Below are 22,139 nucleotides of genomic sequence, written 5' to 3' on the forward strand. Positions count from 1 at the left end.
CTGCTTCCACAGCCTCTGACAGCTGGCAAGGGTCCAGCTTTGCTGGCAGTGCTGAGGAACTCCCCCAGCAGGATYCTGTCAAAACCATCAAATCTGCACCCTCTGATTTACTCGTGGYGCAGGGAGTTCTGTCATGCTGGGAAGGTTTAGATCTTTTGTCGTGAGTGTGCATGGAAGGGCTGTAACGACACAGTTGGTTTTCTTAGCCAGCTGTGAGAATGAGATCTCCAGCTTCTCCTCCCTGTACATGTGCACTGGACAGATGATTGTGCCTCTTCTTTTAAACTGTCATCCGAGAGTCAAAGCAACTTGAAAACAGGATCAGCTCTTCTCAGGGATGGGGAAACTGCAGCCCAGAGAGGAAACAACTTGCTGACACTGCAGTGTAAGGTCAGTCAGAGGCAAACCCTCCCGACTGCTTTCTCCCAAGAGCTGCTGTCTGTGTCCCAGACCTGTATTAACCCCCTGAAAGCAGAAATCCTGGTAGGACACTGTGAGTCTGGTTGGTGTTTACTGTAAGGAACAGCACAGTGAGATTCAGTCCTTGGAATTTTGACAATATTGTCACCAAAATAAGAAATGTAAAATTGAGTATCATAAACACACATAATTTAGCAGAATCAGATGTTCAGAGGATTATGTTCAGAGGCCTTTTTAGACAGTTTTGGTAAGGAGCAAAGGGAACCAAGGCAGAGATTTCCTTCTGGTTTTGTTCTTTTKCTGTGTCCCAAGTACATTAAATTGAACAAAAACATGTGAGAAGATTCAGCTCTGTTGCTCAATGTCAGCYCTAAGTGAAGCAGGCAGAGGAGCTGCTACATGATACAGTGGCTGGATGGRGTTTTTGTTGAATTCCTGACCATTATTGATACGCCACTATCCCTGAGACAATACAGTGACATTTTCCATCTTGGTACAAGTATTGTTGAGCAAARACCTCCCCAAAAAATCCTTGACATTGCTGCAGTCAGAGAGTATTAGTGATGGTGATTAATGATAAATCCAAGGCTGAAGCTGCTTGCAGCAGGAAGGAGGGACAGAAACAGGGCCAGAACATCCTCTGTTGTCTGAAAGGAGAGGCAGGGCTGGTGCAGAGCTGGAGCAGGGATTGCTGGTGGGGTTGGGGGTTTGGAGGAGGGTTTGGCTCTGGCTGGAGCAGGGATTGCTGGTGGGGTTGGGGGATTTGGAGGAGGGTTTGGCTCTGGCTGGAGCAGGGATTGCTGGTGGGGTTGGGGGATTTGGAGGAGGGTTTGGCTCTGGCTGGTGCCCACCCCTAGCAGGTCTGACTGGCACGGTCAGAGCTTTGGAGGAGGGTTTTCCTGTCTCTGTGGCACAGAAGGTGGGCACGGCACAGAGCATTTCTCACCCGCCGAGTGGCACAAGGGGAAGCCACAGGAGGAAGCGCTTTCTCACACGCCTTGGTGCTCCCTTCTCATTAAATGCTGCTTGCAGGGCTCTGTTTCCCCACTGTTTCTCCACTGTTTCCTCTCCGTTTCCCCTCTCTTTCCCCTCTGTTTCCCCTCTTTTCACTGCCGGCCGGGATGGTCTGTGTGAATCAGAGCTGACCACACACATGCACACCCCGAGTGAGTTCCATGGGGACAGAGCCAGCGATGTGCAGGGTCAGGGGCCAGAGCTGTGTCACCCTGAGCTCACAGACCTGGGGAGCTGAGTGCTTCCCAGCAGATGAAATCACCGAGTTTATACATTCCTGCTGGCCTTGGCTGGYGTTGTCTAGACAGGAAGATGAGTGCTGTCAGCTTTAAAGGTGCAGCTTTGCACATCCCAGGGAGAGAGACCCCAATGTCTGACAGGCAGAGCTCTGTTGGGATGAATGGGAAATAAATTACTCTCTGAGGCAGTCGGTCTCACAGGCTCTTACTGGGGCTCTTCMAAGATGCCAGTAAGGTTTGCAGATGCTTCTGCTTTTCTCTTGCAAAGCCCAGCACTGCATGGAGAGTGTCGATGTGCTACAGCTAAACTAGAAATCCCCAAGAAAACTTGGCTCTGCAAGCCAACGTGAAAATGCAAAGTTAAAGCTTGTAGTCCTGCTGGGAGCTGAGCTGCTGCATTGGTGAGTGGTGCCTGAACTGCCCATTTGGGCTCATCTCAGTGCTGGGTAGGGAATGGTGTAAATGGGAATTATTAATTGTGATTGTAAGTGCTGTGTTTGGAGCTGGGCTCTCTGTTGTGAGGAGAGCTGAGTTTTGAAATTGTGCAGGAGAAAAGGTTCATGTTTTTGATGTGGGCTCTCGATGGCAGCAGTCCCCAGGGCCATCCCAGGGRCTGTGTTGGGTGGGTAATTGAGCTCCTAAATGTACAACTTCTCATTTTGTGCATGGAGAATTACACAGGTGCCTTCCTGCAAACGGCACTCAAATCCCCCCCTTCCCAAATCTGACTGGTATTGATCCATGGATGGAGTGCAGGATGAATGAATTTTGTTTCTGCAGAGGTGAGATGATGATTTTAATCGTKCCACACATTTCCATTTTGTTTAGAAACCCAATCATAGTAGCAAACCAAACGAGAAAAGTCTCCTTGTTTTCTGAATGATGTTATTTGTTTATCTGCCAAAGTGCTTTGCATTTTCTCAGGTCATAGACCAGCCCATGTCTGGCTGTGTTTAATATTATAAGAGTTAGGCAAAAGCAAAGTTTAAGAAAAATCTTTCAACTGAAAGAAATAGGATCTTAAAGTCCCAAAATAGAGTATGGAAAGGTACACATCATGTCTGGCTTCTCTTTCCCCTTGTGGCAAATGTGACTCAAAGGAGTTGGGTTTTTTCCAGCTTGATCTGTATACAGTTTGGGGGAGTTTTATTGTGAATAGGTCASCTTAATAATACACAAAAATATTTCCTCCCAGAGTTGTGTATTCATAAATCTTTCTTGATGCTCACCCTCTCGAAACTGAAATGCAGATGATTTCGTTTTCYTCATGGAAAGAAGGGTGAGAAAGAGTGAAGGCACACCTGGGTGTGGGGCTGGTGCTCCTGTGGAAGGCTGCGAGGGAGCAGCTCTGATGAGCAACACTGAAAAATGGAGATTTYAGAGCAGCTTGGTTGTTGCTAAGGGAGGAAAAATTAATTTCAAAGTTATTATTTTTAAAAGCATTTTAAATCTTCACTTCTCAAAGTTTGCTTAAGGGTCAAATTTATTCCTCCTTTGCTTCACCAAAGAAAAGAGCAGCACTTTGGTTAAATATTAAAGCAGCTGCCTGGCATAGTGGAGGTGAGTGTTTATTGACAGTGACAATATTTAGTGGTTCAGTTTTAGGGAGAGCCTGAAGTATAGCTTTGATGTGTTCTTTCATTCTAGCTCACAGTGAATTTTCTGTATTAAAAAGCAGCACAAAATACTCAGAGAGCAGGGTGAGCATCACTGTTCCCTGGTCCAGGTAAAGAGAGAGGTTGTGTCACAYGACTGAAGCTGTGATCAATTGGTTCTGAAGCTGAGTGTAAAACTCTGATTTTAAAGCTCCTGGAGTGTTTCTGTGAGCAGTTAATCTCTGTTTTTTGTTCTTAAGTTATCTTGCTGTGTTCATAGCAAGTGAAAGGTAGATGGAAATGCTTATGGTAAATGATGACCTTTATTAGCTGTGAAAACATAATCAATTAGCTCAAGATTAGGACAAACTCCTTTAAACAGGGACACTTGACTCTTTTACATATATTTTTCTCTTTRCATTTGCATTTTATAATGCTGTTTTGATTTTACAATGATGTCATCCCACAGCATTGCCATAATGCCGTAAATTACAAAAAAAAAAAAATAATGTTACATTCTTCCACTGACCAAACAACTGATTTAAAACCTGTTCTGTGGAGGATCAGGAAACTTTTTACTGTGTTTAATGCCCCAGGGCTGGCAGATGATACAGACATTGCCATATGAACAGGGGATCAGTTCCTCTCTTTGTAAGGCTGTGTGCATTTGTACAACACACACATTATTGGACAGCCATGAACAGTTTTGCCTTGGGAACTCATCCTGCACATGAGYAAACACTCTTAAAATTACTTTTAAAGGTGGTCAGTATTAAACCTGGTGTATGTAGCCAGTTCTGTTCCTGCTGCTACTGGCTGTGCTCGCTGGGGGCAGATTTTCTGGTGTAATTTATTACCTGTTTTCCTCTGTTTTTGTCTCCCACCCATAACTCTGGGATTTTGTTCTGCCAGGACAGAGGTAGGGCAAGAGCTGCTGTGCTGTCACTGCAATAACCCCTCCTGTCCAAAGGATGCTCTGGTTGCTGTAGCTGGATCCACAAAGAATTATTCTGTCAGGCATGACAGTGAACATGCCCAATAGCTAAAGACAGGATGGGTTTTGGTGATACAATGGCTTTTCACTGGAGTCCAGGGAAGGTTGGATTTGGAAAGTCCCATACTCAAGGTGAGTKTTGGTGTGGCTCCCAGTGGGTCTGGGCTGTGGCTCAGCACTGATCCTACATCAGTGCCTGTTCCCAGCAGATCTGGCCTTTTGGCCTCTGTTTCTTTTCCCCCTCCTGCACACTCCATCCATTTCTGGATCTGCCTTTGTATTGATCCCATTCTTGGTGGCTGTGTCTCTGTGGCAGCCCTGGTGCTCCGTGCCCAGCTCCCTGCTCCTCCCCTGGCTGCCAGCTTTGTCCTGCTGCCCCCTTTTCCTTCTCAGCATCTCTCCAAGTGCTGTTGGGAGCAGAGTGAGCCGTGCCTGGGCTGGGCTCTGCAGTTCAGTCCTGCCCAAGCCCTGCTTAGGGGTTGATCCTTCAATAGATCCATTCATGGAGCTGCTCATGCAGCCTGCTCAGCCCTGGGCTTGAGGGGTCTCTGGGGCACAGCCCCTGCCTTTGTGTTCCTCCAAAGTATGTGCTGGGTGAGGAATGATATCTGTGCACAGTGAGTGTCGCCTTACATTTGCCATGCTGGAGGAAAGCTGCCAGCACACCACTGATGCTGCATGTGGTCCCCTTCCAGGGGGGGAATTAATCCTTCTATGCAGAGATACCTCCTGCTGACTGGTGAAAAGAAAAAAAAAAGGAAAAAAAGCCCTGGTTTGGCCATGAATATCATTAGCTTAATCTTTCTTTTCTCTGATCTTCCAGTACTATTTGCTTTGTATGGCTTCATCAAGGTTTTGTATGTGGACAGAGTAATTGAAAACAAATTTAGCATGTCTCAGACCATAAAGTTCCCTTTCAGCTAGAGTCCTGGCTATGCGGTAGATAAATGTCTGGTTCTCATTTTTGGTTATGTGAGAAATTTAGAATGGTTTGATTTGTAATTTTGAACGTTAATAAAGACGGAGAAATTTCCTTGTCTCCGGGCCTATGGGGGCATTCTGCTTTCTTGCRGGAAATGCTGTTTATAAAAATGCTATTTAGTACAAAAGAGTCTGTTTGTGTCCTTGAGGCCTACAAACCCCACGGTCTAAAGCTGACTGAGGCATCCTTGTGCAAAAATCCCATCTCTGCTGGGACAGGTGGTATTGTAAGGCAGTGCAAGAGGAATGAGGGAAGGATGAGTTTCAGAGAGCAGCGAATCARTGTCACACATCTCCATTTATCTGCAAATCTCTGGTTTGCTGAAGGCACTGCAGGCCCTGTGTGTGATGCCATGTTTTTTAATGTCTTGCCAGCTGCACGGGTACATGGAGAACAAACCCCTGGGGCTGCAGATCTTCATTGGCACAGCAGACGAGCGCATCCTGAAGCCCCACGCCTTCTACCAGGTCCATCGCATCACGGGCAAAACYGTCACCACCACCAGCTACGAGAAGATCATTGGCAACACCAAAGTGCTGGAGATCCCCCTGGAACCCAAAAACAACATGAAAGCAACGTAAGTAGATCTCTTTTWGTTAGCAAAGCTGRGGTGGATTCAGCTGGAAARGGGTCACTTAGARGAATAAYGGTGCTCTGGAGGGRCTGTCAGCACATTGGGATGATTGATGAGTGTAAGGCCCTATTTACAAAAGCACCTGGGTTAAAGCTGCTGGAAGAGTTACCATTCAYCAGGTGTGCACGCAGGCCCTTCTGCTCTGTGTTCCARTTGCTGCAGTGACTGTAATCAYRGGMTGRTTTGGGTTGGAGRGACCTTAAAGCCCATCYAGTGCCACCCCTGYCATGGGYAGGGACAYYTYCMCYKKYCYRGGGTGCTCCAAGCCCTGTCCAACCTCTGGCCTTGGGCACTTTCAAAGTTGAGGCATCCAGTGTCTCACCACTCTATAATAACCCACTATCTTCAGAGTCAGAATAGGTTTGTAGGGCACTAAGGAGGGAAGCCTTGAGTCTCAAGTGCTGCAGGGCCCAGTGAGGAACAGGGGCAGCAGACACAGGAGAGGTGTGAAATTCACATTACAACATTSARTGGAATAGAAAACACCTCTCCTGARCTCAGCCAAGTGCTCTGGYCRTGAAATCTCCTCTTGTAACAGGTTAAMAACTACAGGCACATCTTGTCTGTATTACTCCTTCCAGTTTTATGGAGGCAGGGGGATGAAGTGGGCACCAGTCTGAAAAGTTCAGGCTTGAATGTGTGCCAGGCAGCATGAGTGATTGCTCTGCAGAGGGAAGAGCTGTATCTCCATCCTTCAGAGGATTCTGACAAAATTGGCAGAGCAGTTATATTTTTAAGCCCCCCTATTTYATCGCAAAATCCACATTCTTCGTATTTTTTTAGAAAATATACCTCATTCCTAACGAGGAAGCCTGGAGTAATAAACCCCTGCACATATGCAAGGGCAAGGAACAGTGTGGGTGTAGGAAACAGCTTGGGGCTTATACCTCCCCAAATGGGATTTTAATTCATATGAAAAGAAGATAAATGATGTGTTTTTAGAACTGATATCAAAATGGGCTGGCAGCGCCTGTTTAATAGCATTGCTCACTGCCCCCTCTGAGAGCAATTGCTGAGCTTGACAAAGAACTGTCACATTTTCCTAGCACAGGCATGTTTGCAAGGTTACRCTGGACCCTTGAAAAGCCAACCTGCACTTACACCAAAATTAAGTTTCAGCACTGATTTAAGCCAGCCTAATCCTTTCATTGCTGCCCAGCCCCATCCAGGGCTATGGTCACAGGGAGCAGGGACCATTCTGTGCTCTGCCAGGCTCCTGCCTTGCCTGGGACACCATCCCAGAGTTCTGGAGGATGACAGTGACCTGGGCCAGGCTGCAGAGCCCAGCTTAGCTGTAGCACCCAGCCCGTGCCAAAGGAGGAGAGGGCAGCTGGGTTCCTGCTTTGGAGCTGGATTCCCAGTACAAACTGGGGGGTGCATGCAGTGGGGGCTCTGTGATGAGCTGCCACAGCTGCTGTGGCATCCCTGGAGCTGGGCTGGGGACAGTGGCTGTGCCATCCCTGGAGCTGGGCTGGGGACAGTGGCTGTGCCATCCCTGGAGCTGGGCTGGGGACAGTGGCTGTGCCATCCCTGGAGCTGGGCTGGGGACAGTGGCTGTGCCATCCCTGGAGCTGGGCTGGGGACAGTGGCTGTGCCATCCCTGGAGCTGGGCTGGGGACAGTGGCTGTGCCATCCCTGGAGCTGGGCTGGGGACAGTGGCTGTGCCATCCCTGGAGCTGGGCTGGGGGAGAGAATGGCTGTGCCATCCCTGGAGCTGAGCTGGGGGAGAGCTGGGGTTGGGAGCTCCTGCCCAGGCTGGGCCCTGCCTCCTGCCCTCCTGGGCTCAGAACTGGGGAAATGGGGCTTGGGGCTGTAATCCTTGGAGAGCAGCTTCTGCTGGTGCCAGAGTGGGGACAGCTCCTGCAGCATCCCCGACGTGCTGCGTGTCTGGGATTTGTTCCTGGTAGCTGCTGAAATGGGATTATCTGGATCCTGAGTCAGGGCAGTTCAGAACAGCTTTGTGCCCTGAGTGTGCCCATCCCAGGGCACTGGGAGCAGGCACTGAGCTCAGTTTTGTGTTTGCAGCATTGACTGCGCGGGGATCCTGAAGCTGCGCAACGCCGACATCGAACTGCGCAAGGGCGAGACCGACATCGGCCGCAAGAACACCCGCGTGCGCCTCGTGTTCCGCGTGCACATCCCCGAGCCCAGCGGCAGGGTGGTGTCCCTGCAGGCGGCCTCCAACCCCATCGAGTGCTGTGAGTATCCCTGGGCTGCTTCTGTGTGCCACAGCTCCAGGCTGGCACCGAGGGTGAGCTCTGCCATGCTCGGCTGGGCCGGTGCCAGCRCCGGAGTGACCGCGGCTCTTCCCTGTGGCCACTCCCTGTCTGGAAAGGAGCTTGGGGGGCTGGCAGCTCTTTGGGGTGCCTGGAGCTTGTGAGGACAGCGAGAGCCTCCTGCAGGGTTTTTGCATTGCTGTGTTGCTGCTGGGTGTTCCYGGGAGCAGGAGCACCATGGGGCTGTGCAGGGACACGTGTGCATTGTCCCCTTGGTGCACGAGGGTGCAGGCTGCCTGCATTCCTGGCAGTGGCTTTGTTTGGAGGGGAAGCACAATCAGAACTCGTTACCCACAAAGTGGCACGTGGCTGGAGGTCTGAACTCAGAGTGGGTTAGCTCCACTGTGGCCAGTSCTGCTGCCCAAGGAGTGGCCAGAGCCCCGTGATCAGAGCTGTGACAGGAGCACAGCAGCACTGCAGGAACACGTTTGGTGCTGATGGTCGGGTGCATTCTGGTTATTGTTTCTCTCGCTGTCAGTGCTGAGGGGTGCACAGCTCRGGAGGCTGAAGCAGGGAAAGCACAGGTTGTTCTGGTTTTTCCCCTGGGGGAYAGAAGAAAACTGGCAGTTTTGATTTGTGAGGTGCGAATCCCATAAGTGTGTGAACTCAGAAACCTGCACCTCCCACTCGTGGTAACGGACTGGATCCTGAGAAASAGAGGCTCTGATGAGGTGCCCCCGTGTCACAGTCATTTCTGGAAGGGCTCCTCCCACTTTGCTGGTTCCTGTGCATCCTGTGATGCTTTTTGTTGGTAAATGGTGCCTTTTTGGTGGTTTGGGGATTTCACAAATATATAATGAGCAGTTTTCCTCTCCCTTTGCTGAATGACTCACTCCTTTAGCAGAATCTAWATCTATAGGCCTCACAATCTTGCCATAAGTCATGTGAAGAAAGCCATTGAGTTTCTCTTTGTGAGTTTTATTTMTTGAGATGCAGACTTCACTTCTATACTGCTGCTTAGAATGAGAGGATCCAGTTTGGGGTGGGAAATCGGACTGGCTAGTGAATTATTGACGGCAGCTTTTTAAAAAGCACTGCAAATGAATAACCAGGGCAAGGCTGGGAGAGGACAATGTTTGTGAGAAGGTACCAACTGTCAGAGCATTTCTGCAGCYGAGGGAAATGTGTGGGCACTGGGATGGGGAAGGGACAGCAGTGGGAGTCGCCACCACCTTTGTCTGTAGGAAACTGTCCTGTTCCTTTGTGGGAGCAGATGGCTGAAACAATAGTGGCCTCCACCCCAAACGTGTCCCTGCAGAAACAAAGRTCCATTTGCTAAAGGAAGCGCTCAACGAGGAGCTCCTTGGGTGGGGAAGCTCCAGGTGTAACTCCTACACCCTCTGGGCAGGAAAACAGCAGCAGCCAGGGCAGGAGGGGGAGCTGGTCCCTGGGGCCACAGGGAGCCCCAAAGATCACCCCCCACTCACTCCAATTCTCCTCAGGAAAAACAAATGAGTTAGCCAGGCATTTCTAGGGCCCTTCCACAATGGCACCTTGTCTTTGTGCCCATCACCACGCAGAGTTCGAGCACAAATCCAGGCATGGTTTGCAGAATAAATCCCATTTTCCTGAATTGCGTGCACACACCTAATTTGCCTGTGCAGTGACTGCTGGGGCRGTGCCTTGGTTGAGATGTTGAAGCATTTATTCTGAGATGTCTTTGCACTGATGAGTCTTAGGGGCATAAAAAAAGCCAGCAGTGGAGATACCAGTATGAATGGCTTATTGTTAGTGGGTTTTTATAATTAAAATATTAAAATGCTGACTGCATAGAAGACAGCAAAGCTCCTGCAAGAAAAAAACAGTCCCAGGGAAGCTCAGGTGCCCTGCCAAGAAGGGGCACTGGAGCTGTGCCATGTTTTCTCCTTGTCCCACCTTTTGTGCTTCTTTTTTCCCCCTTTGTTTGCTCTTTTGGGATTCTTTTTTCCCCCCTTTGTTTGCTCTTTTTTTACATTTTTCGTGTTGAGGGCTCTGGTCCCCAGGAACTGCTCAGAGTCCCCCTGGTGCCAGCAGATCAAAGCAGGGGCTGTGAGAGCTGCTTACACCTCGTTTGTGTCACATTCAGCACTTGACAGATTTTCGGAGGGGATTTCACAGGTTCAAAGCCCCATCCGGAGCKGGTTCCTCCCCAGAGCTGTGTGGGAGGACCGAGGAGGTGATGTGTTGTTAAATGATMATTTTTGCCTTAAAACGGACCTGAGATCTGGACAAGCCTGCACATTCAGCAGCTTTCTCCTCCTGCTGCCTGTTGATTCATCCTGAAGCCACTGAGGAGGTGAAGGCATTTATTTGAAATCCCTCTTGATAATTGCAGCAGCAGGCCATGGCTCAGGCAAGTGTCAGAAATGGCAGGTGTGGTGCTGGAAGGTGACACAAATCCCTGCTCCTGGTCCCCAGTGAGGCAGTGACATGGCAGTGAGCCCCACAGGAGCCAGAACCCAATATCCTGCTGGTCTGGCACCCTGCCACCCTCCCTCTGTCCCTTGGTGTGTCCCAGGGTCCATCCCTGGCTCCTGCCACCCTCCCTCTGTCCCTGGTGTGTCCCAGGGTCCATCCCTGGCTCCTGCCACCCTCCCTCTGTCCCTGATGTGTCCCAATGTCCATCCCTGGCTCCTGCCACCCTCCCTCTGTCCCTGATGTGTCCCAATGTCCATCCCTGGCTCCTGCCACCCTCCCTCTGTCCCTGGTGTGTCCCAGGGTCCATCCCTGCTTTGGGCAGGAGCAGCTCCTGTGGTGTCACAGGTGTCACATGGCAGGTGACAGGGCACTGCCTTCACTGTCCCTTCAGACTCAGCCACCTTGGAAATTACCCTGGAGAGGCTGCACACTCACACCACAGTTATTATATATTTAAGCCATGAGGACAATTTCTGTAACATTCATTCTGTTCCTTTGCCTTTCACCAAGAGCTGAGCTCGTCTCTTGGTGGGTGTATGGTCTGTGGTGGTGCAGAAATGGTTGGCACTGGGCTGCCTTTCCAAGAAATGGGGTTATCATCATCTCTGGGGGCTCAGGCTGCTGTCCCAACACCTGGAGATGTTTCTGCTCCTCAGCTGAAGCGTCCTGGAGCAGAGAAGGAGCAGGGTGGGAGTTCAGAGTAGCAGCACAGYGTGTTTGCTCAGGGGGTCAGTAACCAAAAACTGCCTCATGCAAGTGTCTGTCTCATGTCCACTGTGCCCCAGCTTTTATTCCAATGGATCCTGGTTAAACCTTCCCAAAATCTGTCACAATTCTTGCTTTGTAGAATCCGTGTTTGCTGATCCTGAGCTGTGCTCATGAATCCCTTAAAATGCAAACTTAAATTGCACTTGGCACCAGAGAAGGAGACTAAAACCTTGTTCTTAGAATAGATGTTCCGAGGTGGTAAAAAAACAAAACAAACACAACTTATTGCTAAAGAACCGTGTGTCCATCTASAGGAATTTAAGTAGTTTCTATTATTGACCGTATTTTGTTCCATTAAATTGGGTCAAATTTCTTGTTTCCCTTTAATCAATTTCCCTGGAAGTTTCCTTTATTTTTCTCTCCTTCTAGTAGATTTTCCCATAATATTAGACAATCTGAGCCTATGATTTGTGACACATTAATAACTACAGAGGAAAGAGCTAGTCATGTAAAAGAATGTTGTCTTGGCAAGGCAGTGAGTGCTTTTCCTCAGCTGGGAGTTGTGCTGCTTGGAATACAGCAACGGGCAAGAAGGAGCCCTGCTTTATTCAGAGGRAAAAGCAGAAACAAATGGTTTCTTTGCATTTGGGAGATACCTATTTGCAAGTCTAACCATAACCATGATTATTGTGGGAGTTTCATGGTTTCCAGTTGAATTAAATGAATTTTTTTYCCCCTTTTATTTCAGCTTCAAGGCAGTCACGCAGTTGGCTGTGAGTAAAGCTGACRGGAAAACTGCTGCTTTCTCTAAAGAGAGCATTTTCTCTCTCTTGAAGCACAGACTGTTAAAAGCTAATTCTGTCAAGATTCGCCACTTTGAACATGCAACCAAAATATTTCAGTCTTTAAAGTGTGAGTCAGAGGGAAGGGAAATGCCTGTCCCTCATGCAGGCTGCCAGCTTTGCTCCAAGGATAAACTCCTGGGCATTTTTTGTCTTTGCAGAGCTGCTGGTGCTAAAATCAAAAGCTCCAGAGCCTGGATTTCACTGAGCAGGTCCCCTCCACAAGGGATTGCAGGAAAATGCTGTGCAGAGCTGATTGACAGAGGAGTGAGCCGAGGCCATGCTTTTCCTGTCATTAATCACACACAGGCTTGGTGAGCTGGCTGCACTTCATAGAAAGTGTCACACTTATCTGACACTGCTGCCATCGGTGCTTGTCACTCCTCCTYTGCGAGGACATCATAAATTATCTGCAGAGGAGGAGGTGCAGAAAAGCTCTYTATTTCTGGTGCTTTTTGCTTGGATGGCTCTGCACAAAGTGCTGATTAAGTCTTGCTGGCAGCAAATTAGAAACTGCTGTCAGTCATACTGGGTTCTTCTTTTCAGAGTGTTTAACCACATTTTTAAGGTTTCCCCATGAGGGCTGGAAATTTGCTTTATTTACTTGATTCTTAAGTCTTCCACTGCTCCATACTCCTACCAGGAGGTGAATTATCCCATCCCTCTGATTAGAAGGTTGCTTTTCTCTGGGTGTCATGCTGATGTCTCCCTGCCTGCAGGAGAACTCTCCTGCTCTTGGTGCTCCCATGGCTTTGCCCYCTTTTTCTCCCCCTGGAGAGCTCAGGGAGTGATGGAGGGGATCAAAGTCCTCATTCATTCAAACATGAATGAGCTGGATCAGTGTTGAGCAGCTCCACTCCTATCAATCCTACCACAGGCAGCTCGTGGTAAATAAACACGGCGTGACAGCAGCAATGAAATATTTGCTTTGGCTCATTGAGGTTTGCACTGAGGTGGAAGAATTAATCCCATAACAAATTACACCTCTGCCATTGCTTCCAGGGGTCAGGGGTTTGTKAGCAGCAGACATCCAGTTCTGTCTGCTCTCCTCAAATCCTACAGAAATCAGTGAAAGACATGTCAGGAGTGAGTTCCTGCAGTTGGGGTGAGCTGGGCAGGTCCAAAGAGGGACCTGGACATTTGTCCTGGTGAGGCCACTGCAGTGCAGGGTGCAGGCTGTGACCCCCCTCTCTCAGAACTCTTCTGTTTTCCTTGGCTTGTGACTTGATCAGAGGTTGCCGTGGTTTTGTCCTTGCTGAGCTGCCCCTGAGCCTCAGTCTGCTCCTCCTGAGCAGGTGTCACAAGGATAATAAGGTCCCTCTGGCCTGTCATTGTCACCAGTGGGGACAGCAGGTGACCCAAGGGTTAGTGCTGCAGGTGCTGGGCACTGTGGAGAGGCTTCACCAGCAGGAGTTCATCACAAGTTACACAATGTCTGCTTTGGAAGGGACCTTCAAACTCATCCAGTGACACCTTCCATGGACAAGGTGGCTCCAGCTGAGRTTGTCCCTTGTCACCTCCCAGCAGYAATGGGTGRCACTCTTGTGGGGGAGATTTGGAGCTGCTAGAGGCTTCTTCAGGTAACAGTTTTCTGAAAATACCCCTTTTTTCCCCCCTAAAAGCCAAATCTCCTCTCTCTGGAAAGTTCTGGATGCTGTGGGCAGGTGGGGAAGCACGACCCGCCTTGGCCTGCCTTGGCACAGGTCCTTGTGCATCCCGTGGGGAGWGATTTTGGCCATCCCCACCTTTTCTGCAGCTGCTGGCCCAGGGATGGGGATCAGGGCTGGAGTTTGGGGTGCAGGGRAGGCTGGGTGGGCAGTGGGGGCTGCTCCTTGCAGGCTGAGATCACTGGAGGTGCTGCAGGGCCCCAGACAGTGGCTCCCTTTCTGTCCCCTGTCACTGTGTGCCTTGTGTTTCTTGGCACCACCAACCCATGACATCTTGATTTGCAAACAGTCAAATAAAATAGAAAAATAATGTCCCCTGTTAATAGGTTGACACACTGCTTYAGGCCAAGTGTGAGTATTTCTATAGCATTTGCTTTGCTGCCTTATGTCAGTAACTGTTGCTATTGAAAGTAAACACCCCAACTGGTTAAATCAACAGTGTTTTGTTTATTCAAAGCTCATAAACTCCAGTAGCTGTAGGTCACTTTATGAAGTGCCAACCCCTGGGGGAAGAGAAGGAATAGTGTGAAATTATTGCATGCAGTCCACCCATCATGRGCCTTAGAGGAAGGGGATTTATTAGCAATTAATATTTCTTGCAGAGAAGAAAAAATCCTATAGAAGCAGCTCCACACTGAACCTTGAACCTCTGTGCTGGTGGAAATGGGGAATGGGGTGGAACCTTCTTACAGGCTTGGGTGAAAAAAAGAGACCTTGGAAAATGAAAAGTGGCTGGGTTTTAAAAATTATTATAAAAGGATTTCAAATCACCCAAAAGGAGGAGAAGAGTGCAGGAAAAATGGGGCAGGGGAAAGCCTTTGTGTGTGATATCTGTGGAGGAGCTCAGCTGGAGCTGTTCCACATGGGATTACTGTGCAGCACCCCTAAAGCACAGCAGATCTGCTCATCTCCACTTGGCCCTGGTAAAGCAGGATTTTGGGGATGCCCAAAGTCACACCAGGTTCTGCAGCTCCAAATGTCATTGAGATGAGTCAGAGCCAATTCCAGGCTAAAATTTGTCCTTCTCATCCCGAAAAAGCCTTGGGAACCACTGCTTTGTGGGATGTCAGGTACCATATTAACACAATGAAGGTGGAAAGAGATGTAGGTTAATCTGGAATTGTTATGATTTAGGATGCTTTGGAAGTGGAATTTGGTGATTGAATAGGAATTAACAGTGTCCAGGGCAATTAAGTCACGCTTAAATACGTCAGTGTATGCTTTGACTATTGTAGATTTGCTTTTTGATGATTGCTACTTAGTCTTAAGCCTTTGAGGTTACAGATCTGTCTTTGTGATAAATCCCATTATGAAATCATCAGAATTTTTAGTATTTTGGGAAAAAATTAATCCTACAGCCATGTGAAAGACATCATCAGCTTCTTTGAAAATAATCTGAATATATATTCTTAACTGGCAGTATCTTAGCCAAGATGTTGTTATGTATTTGAAAGGAACAGTGAGTCCTAAGGTAGTTTTAAAYAGATTTCAAAAATGCCTCTCAAATGGTACCAGAAAGTTACAACTGTTAAATTACCTCTGTTCTTTAGGAAGAGCAAAATCTCTGTCTCATGACTGGAGGGTTCAGCAGAGCAAGAAAAGCCGCTATGAAAGGTTTAATGCTTGAGTTTTCTCAGCAAATATTCCAACATTTTCTCCAGGTGACGCGAGAATTGCGGCTTTGCGAGGGCTGCAGAGCAGAGAGGCAGTGCCAGGTCAGGTCACAGACAGCCCAGCCTGGCCTGCCTGAGTCAGGACCAGCCCTCRACATCCAGCATCACATTTCCTCAGTTTGGGCAGGACCAGCCCTCARCATCCAGCATCACATTTCCTCAGTTTGGGCAGGACCAGCCCTCRACATCCAGCATCACATTTCCTCAGTTTGGGCAGGACCAGCCCTCAACATCCAGCATCACATTTCCTCAGTTTGGCTCAGCAGCCAACGGTGCTCAGTGCAGACACAAAAACTCGGGGTCTCTTTGTCAGGGAGAGCTCCAAGGCAGCCAAGGCAGCTGGGAAAGAGATGAGCAGAATCCTCTGGAGACCTCTGCAGTTGGGCTGGATGGATCTGGAGGAGTTGGAGTGCAGGTCATGAACTCACAGTTCACTGCTGCCCACCTGCTCTGCTCACAGGGAAGCTCCTGATATTTTCCAGCTGTCTGTGTTGTAGGGAACAGTTCACACATCTTCACTTTGTTCAGCTCCTGCTGCCTGATAGCAAACAGTTGGGATGGCTCTGCAGGGATGGTGGCCAGGGTTCTGCAAAGCTTTTGTGACTGTGCAAATGGCTGTTTTAATGGGGTGAGGGGAAAGTAGGTGGAGAGATTATGCTGTCCTGGTTTTCTGGCTGGAGAAGGGGAGAATAACTTGCTRAAGTCACACTCCAAATGCATGGCTAAGAACAGTAAAGACCTTAGAAAGCCTTGATGACGTCCATGTCTGTCTGGATCCCACCCTACCTTCTCTTGCCTTGCCTTTATAACCAAACTCAGTCTGTGACACTGAGCCCTGCTCCTCAGATGTGTTCAGAATTCTGCAGAACACGCTTGGAAAAATCCAGGGCTGCAGGAATCCCTGTGTGACCCCTCCTGGTCACAGCAGGGGCATTGTGGCCACCCCTCCTGTGAGCCCAGGGCTCGGTGCCCATTCATGGACATGGAGCTGTTTTTGGCCACCCCTCTGTGCCAGGCCCTGTCCTGGGGGAGGCAGTGCCATTTTGGAGAAGAGGTTCATTTTTTTTTTTTTTTCCCCTTCTGAAGGAATTCAGTGTTATTCAATGGAATCCTCGATGCAGGTGGAATTTTTGGGCTCTGGGACTGTAGTATGCCTGCCTGCACTTGAAAATCTGGCTATTTGCTTGGAAACAGGCATGGGCAGCTTTCAGCTCATTCATCCACGCTGTCCTTTCTCAAGGACAAGGAGCAGGGCCAGCACAGCCGAGCCACYGCAGCCAACTCCTGAATGTTTCCAAATAAAATGCCTTGAGTAAGTTTATTTTTCCCTCTCWGACCTAAATTTAGCACTCTGGAGAAGCTGCTTTGGCAGTCAGTGGATGGTAACGATGACAAGATCGATCTGTGGATAGTTCTGGGAAGATTTGGAAAGTCCTGGTAAAACAAAGTTGGTTTCATTCATGTTTGCAATTTGTCCACAGCCCAAAGATCTGCTCATGAACTTCCAATGGTTGAAAGACAAGACATTGACAGCTGCCTGGTTTATGGAGGACAGCAGATGATCCTGACTGGACAGAATTTCACAGCAGAGTCCAAAGTGGTGTTCACRGAAAAAACATCAGGTAAGGCAGGTGTTTCCTAACTCTCCTTAGTGGATAAGGCAAATCTGTAGTGCCAAATCTCACWGTAAGGTTTGTGCTGATGATTACTCGAGGGAATAATCCCATTGAAGTTCATGTGAGTGAAGCCTTGTGAGCACAATTAGGCTTGGGAGCMACTGTTGGTGTTCACAAGGTGCAGGCACTGGGGATCAGCAGGGACAGGGTGTGTTATCAGAGACATGAGATGTTCCTCTGTGCTTGTTCARTTCCATGTTCAGTGAATGCTACTGTGGAAATCACCATCCAAATGAACATTTTTTATTGATGTGAACTACAGGCAGAGAKGGTGTTTTCTTCCCTTTAGAAATCTGTGGGAAAAAAACCATACATAACTTTTTATATCGAAYTATTTTTATACACATAATGAGATACAAAAATACATCACTTCCTCCACAGTTTTTATTGTAAACTTTGTGTTCCCTTTGTGCTGTTAAGAAAACTCACTGCTTGGAACTTTTCTGTCGGTGAACTGAGGTAGAGGTATTTTAAGTGATRCATCAGTGACTTGCAAGGGGTTTAAGAGATTTCATTGCCCAAGAGAGCAGCATGTGCATGATCTGTGGGGTAATGCCATTGAAACCAGTGAGAATCGAGCCAGAAATGCATGTGCATTTATAAATGTGTGTGGGCATCAGCTGGTGATGGGGGAGAACCATGCTGGGGGTGGCAGTTCCTTCACCCCCAAGAGTGAGCTGGGCTGTTTGCAGCAGGGATGGAAAGCTCTGCAGAGCTCACAGAAATCCTTTTGGCTATTTTAAAGCAGGGATGGAAGATTCTGCAGAGCTCACAGGAATCCTTTTGGCAGTTTTAAAGCAGGGATGGAAGGCTTTGCAGAGCTGTGCTTTGGGATGAGCCTGTGCACTCACAGGAATCCTTTTGGCTATTTTAGAGCAGGGATGGAAGGCTCTGCAGAGTTGGGCTTTGGGATTTGCCCATGCTCTCACAGGAATCCTTTTGGTTGCTTGTTTTAAAGCAGTCATAGAAGGCTCTGCAGAGCTGGGCTTTGGGCTGTGCTTTGGGATGAGCCTGTGCACTCACAGGAGTCCTTTTGGCTGTTTTAAAGCAGGGATGGAAGGCTCTGCAGAGCTGGGCTTTGGGATTTGCCCGTGCACTCACAGGAATCCTTTTGGCATGCCCCATTTCCCTTCAAGCCCTGTATGAATTCCTGCCCACTGTGGGCCATGTCAGCACTCAGGAAGGTGCCTGGGAACGCCCTGGCAGCCTGCAGTGCCACCTGTCCCAAAAATGTTYTGCAGTAACTCCACAGAGGAGGCACTCACAGGAGGTTGCTCTTAATGCCATTTCGAGGAAACATCCCAAACGCCCTGCCCCTGTTTCCATGTGAGAGCGGGGAAGGCTCTGGCTGGAAGAGATGTTAGAAAGTAAAAAGAGCAACAACATTTTCCACAGTAAATCTAAAGCTTTTCTTTGCTGCTGGGGAAACTGCAGGTTTTTTTTTTTTCCTCTGTTTTTACCTCCTGGTAGGGGAGAGACAGGATTTATCCCAGCAGCAGTGGCCAGTCTGGAGCAGGGATTTGCTTGCTGGTGTTCCATATCCTGCCTGCCCTCTGTGGGCACGCTCAGTCTGCTGGATCAGGAATAAATGATTGGCAGAAGGGSAATTTAGAGGATGGGAGGTGCAGAGACAAATCCTTGGGCTGAGTCAGAAGTCTGAGTGGTTTGCAGTGGGTTATCTGGGGGACTCGGTGCTGAGGGGCTCTCTGTGTGTCCAAAATGCAGCAGCAGCAGCTCTTGGAGTGTTTGTGAGTGAAGGTTGCTTTGTTTCGTGGCTGTGTGTGAAGGTGAGGARGCTGAGCTGCACACACAGATCACACACAGGCTGAGTGCAGCACACTGACAGTTTATCAGAGGCTAAGGAGAGTCCCAGGATGTTCTGTGTGTGAGCCTGTCAGCTCCCTGTGCACTGCAGAGCCTTTGAAATCTCTGCAGTGGCCACTGAATGTCTCACTGTGTGAGCTCAGGGCCCATTCCAGCCGTGCCTGGTGCCTGCAGCAGCTCCTGTGCCCTGCACAGCCCTGCAGGAAGGGGCACAGTGCCCATCCTGGTGAATCCAGSGCTGCCCACCCAGCCCTGCTGAGCCTGCAGTGTCTGCTCCAGAGCAGCCCTGCCCAGGAATCACACCTTGGCCAGGGCAGGAAGGTGCTGCAAGCTCGCAGGGGAGCCTTGCTTTGCTCAGAGTTTCATTTTAGCAGCTCACAAGCCTCGTCTGTGCTAGCAAGTGGTGCTGGGTTTGCTGCTGTGCCACCAGTTTGGGCTGTGCTGGTAACAAGGTGAGAGTACTTGGTGACCATCCACAGCTCCAGAGCYCTCTGCCTCGTGTGTGCAGTGCTTTAGGGAGAGCAGCAAGGCTCTTTTCCCCAAACCCCTTTGTGCAGTGAGCTAATTCTGTGTTAACTGTGCCATACTGGTGCCCCTGTCTGGGTGAGGCAGTGCTGGGAAGGCACCAGGCACGTGCTTTACAAAACTGAGGAAGCTGCAGTTTGGGATCATGGCTGTAAATTAGGTTTCATCCATCAGAGGAACACTCTGAACCTGTTTCCACTTCCTCTGGGTCTTGCAGACAATTCTTCCCTCACCACCAGCAGYGCAGAGGAACGTGGAGCTGGTCACATTTGTGACCAAAATACAATTACTCCATGAGCAATAATGGACAGGGTTTATTTCTCTTTTCACAGAACTGCAGATATGTGCATTATTCCATAGAAATACCTGGAAAAGAAGGACAATTCCCTGAACTGTGGGGGGATGTCATTGTGAAAGTGAATGTCCTGTGTCACACCAGCCACAGGCAGTGGCAGGGAGCTTTTGGGGACAGGGCTGTGACAGTCTCAGCTTCACTCATGGCAGGAAATGGCAGCAGGAAACCAASTGAAGGGGCTGCTGAGGGGATAAAGAACTTGTGTTTGAAATGCTGAGGCATAAATAGCAATAATTTTCTTAATGCTAGTTTATCAACGTGCAGGCCATAGAGTTTTGAGTTCTTTCAAAGGTTATCTCTTCCTGATGCACGATCATAAAACGTAGCTGCTGTGAGCCAGGGRCAACTCATAAATTCCCTAAGCCCAGCACACAAAAGCAGAGTTTGGCTGAAGGAGTTTGAAGATGTGAACTTGAAGACACGTAGCTGAGCCCAACTAAATTAAAGTAGGTCAGGGGAAGCGACTGGATTGGACTGTATTCTTTTAATTTTGGTCTGGAAGAGAGAGCTTGAGAAGCAGTCTTGGAGCTATCAAGGACTTGGAAAACGGTGAAGGTCAAGGGTGTCAGTGTTTGGTCAGGGCCCAGATCTTACAGTGCAGTTAAAAAAAGAAAAGATTTGGAATTCCCCCTTTTATTTATTTTAATTGCCATGTAATAATTTGCAAGTCAGATGCTGGTTGCATTGTGTTTACTCCCATTTGTGTACTGGTTACTGCTGCTCTGCTGTCAGGGATAGAGRAGGTTCACATTTCTCTGGGAGAAAAGTGCAAATGGACTGTGATTTCCCGTGCCAAACTCTTCTGGTGGCCACATGGACATCATGAATCACGGCTGGGACAATGTGGGTGGTGGAGGAACAGCCCCAGCACAGTGTCCATCCCTGGAGTGTCCCTCTGGGCCAGGCTGGGGGAGGCAGGAGGTGCTGCCTGTGCCCCTGGAGCTGTGCAGCTGCCAGGACACCCATGGGTGATTTTGCTGTTTGCTGCTGCTTTTGAAGGGCACAGAAAGCACATGGAATCCTTTGGTTCTCTTGCTGGTTTTGGAGGGCACAGAAAGCGCATGAAACCCATTGGTGATTTTGCTGCTTGGTGCTGGTTTTGAATGGCACAGAAAGCACATGAATTTCATTGGTGATTTTGCTGTTTGCTGCTGGTTTTGAAGTAGCACAGAAAGCACATGGAATCCTTTGGTTCTCTGGCTGTTTGCTGCTGCTTTTGAAGGGCCCAGAAAGCACATGAAACCCATTGGTGATTTTACTGTTTGCTGCTGGTTTTGAAGGGCACAGAAAGCACATGAAACCCTTTGGTTCTGTTGCTGTTTGCTGCTGGTTTTGAAGCAGCATGCTCCCTGTTACGTGGCTGGAGGTCAGCACTAAAGCTGCATGCAGCTCCCTGAACCAGCTGGATGAGCTGAGGAATCAGTCCCAGGGTATCTGGGGGTGTATCTGGACTGTGCAGGAGCTGCAGGTCTCCTTTTGTAGGGCCATGTCCCCTCCCTGCCTCCCCCAGGGCACAGCAGCAGCTCAGGGGCTGCRGGGGCATCTCCCTCCAAAGCACAAGGGGGGTCATCAGTGAGGTTTTGTCCTCTGAATTTCTGTTTTGTGTGCTCTTTCTGCACACAACAGGAAGGTGTCTCAGCTGATCCCACCATGTGTGAGCCCTGAAGAATAACAATATTGATCAGGAGGATTGGTTTGCCTGGTTCTGCTGTGCCAGTTAGAAAGTTTCGGGGTAGATGGGGCACCTTCTGCTTTTCCTTGCTGCTGGAAGCCAGCAAACCTTTCTACCCAAAGGTTTCCCCTTGGCTGGAATGTGCTGCCTGCCCCAGGTGTTCTTGTAATCCCACGGGGCAATCATCCAACTGGGGATCCCAGAAAAACACTGCAAAACAGGAAAAAATCTAAGGCTCACCCAGAGAAAACTGCAGGAGAGTGTGGCTGCAGAAATGGAGTTGCCATAGCTGTTAAGGACTCAGCGAGACAGGGTGGAATCCAGTGTTTTGGAAGGTTTCCCCGTATGACACAAGGTTTTGGAATTTTACAGCTGGTAAATCCTTATTAACACAGGCAGCCACTACTGGCCTGGATTCCCTGGCTCACTGTTTGTATGGGGGCGCCTGCTGGAAGGGTGCCTGGGCCTGATTATTCAGCTTAATTGTTTAGGGAGAATATTAAAAAATAATAATAATTCCTGGCATAAACAAAAGGCAGAGAGACAAGCTCCCATCACCTGTTGACAGCAAATTGATCATGAAGAAAGCTGGCATGGGGAGTGGAATTCCCTGTTCTCCCACTTAGTCATCGCATCCTGGTGTGAC

The 22,139-nt window shown here is 49.0% G+C and overlaps 1 protein-coding gene across 5 annotated transcripts in view; it reads left to right on the forward strand.

Moving 5' to 3' along the window:
• Positions 1–22,139, forward strand: part of NFATC2 (nuclear factor of activated T cells 2) — a 71,215-nt gene that overhangs the window by 20,574 nt on the left and 28,502 nt on the right. For all 5 annotated transcript variants that reach the window (XM_057379466.1, XM_057379467.1, XM_057379469.1 and 2 more), the window contains 3 exons: positions 5,619–5,821; positions 7,904–8,076; positions 16,923–17,063. In XM_057379466.1, coding sequence (XP_057235449.1) covers positions 5,619–5,821; positions 7,904–8,076; positions 16,923–17,063 — 517 coding nt within the window. The remainder of the gene's footprint in view (positions 1–5,618; positions 5,822–7,903; positions 8,077–16,922; positions 17,064–22,139) is intronic.

Source organism: Malurus melanocephalus, unplaced genomic scaffold (genome assembly GCF_030028575.1).
Source record: "Malurus melanocephalus ecotype Western Australia unplaced genomic scaffold, MMel_1.1 scaffold_407, whole genome shotgun sequence".
Lineage (NCBI taxonomy): Eukaryota > Metazoa > Chordata > Aves > Passeriformes > Maluridae > Malurus > Malurus melanocephalus.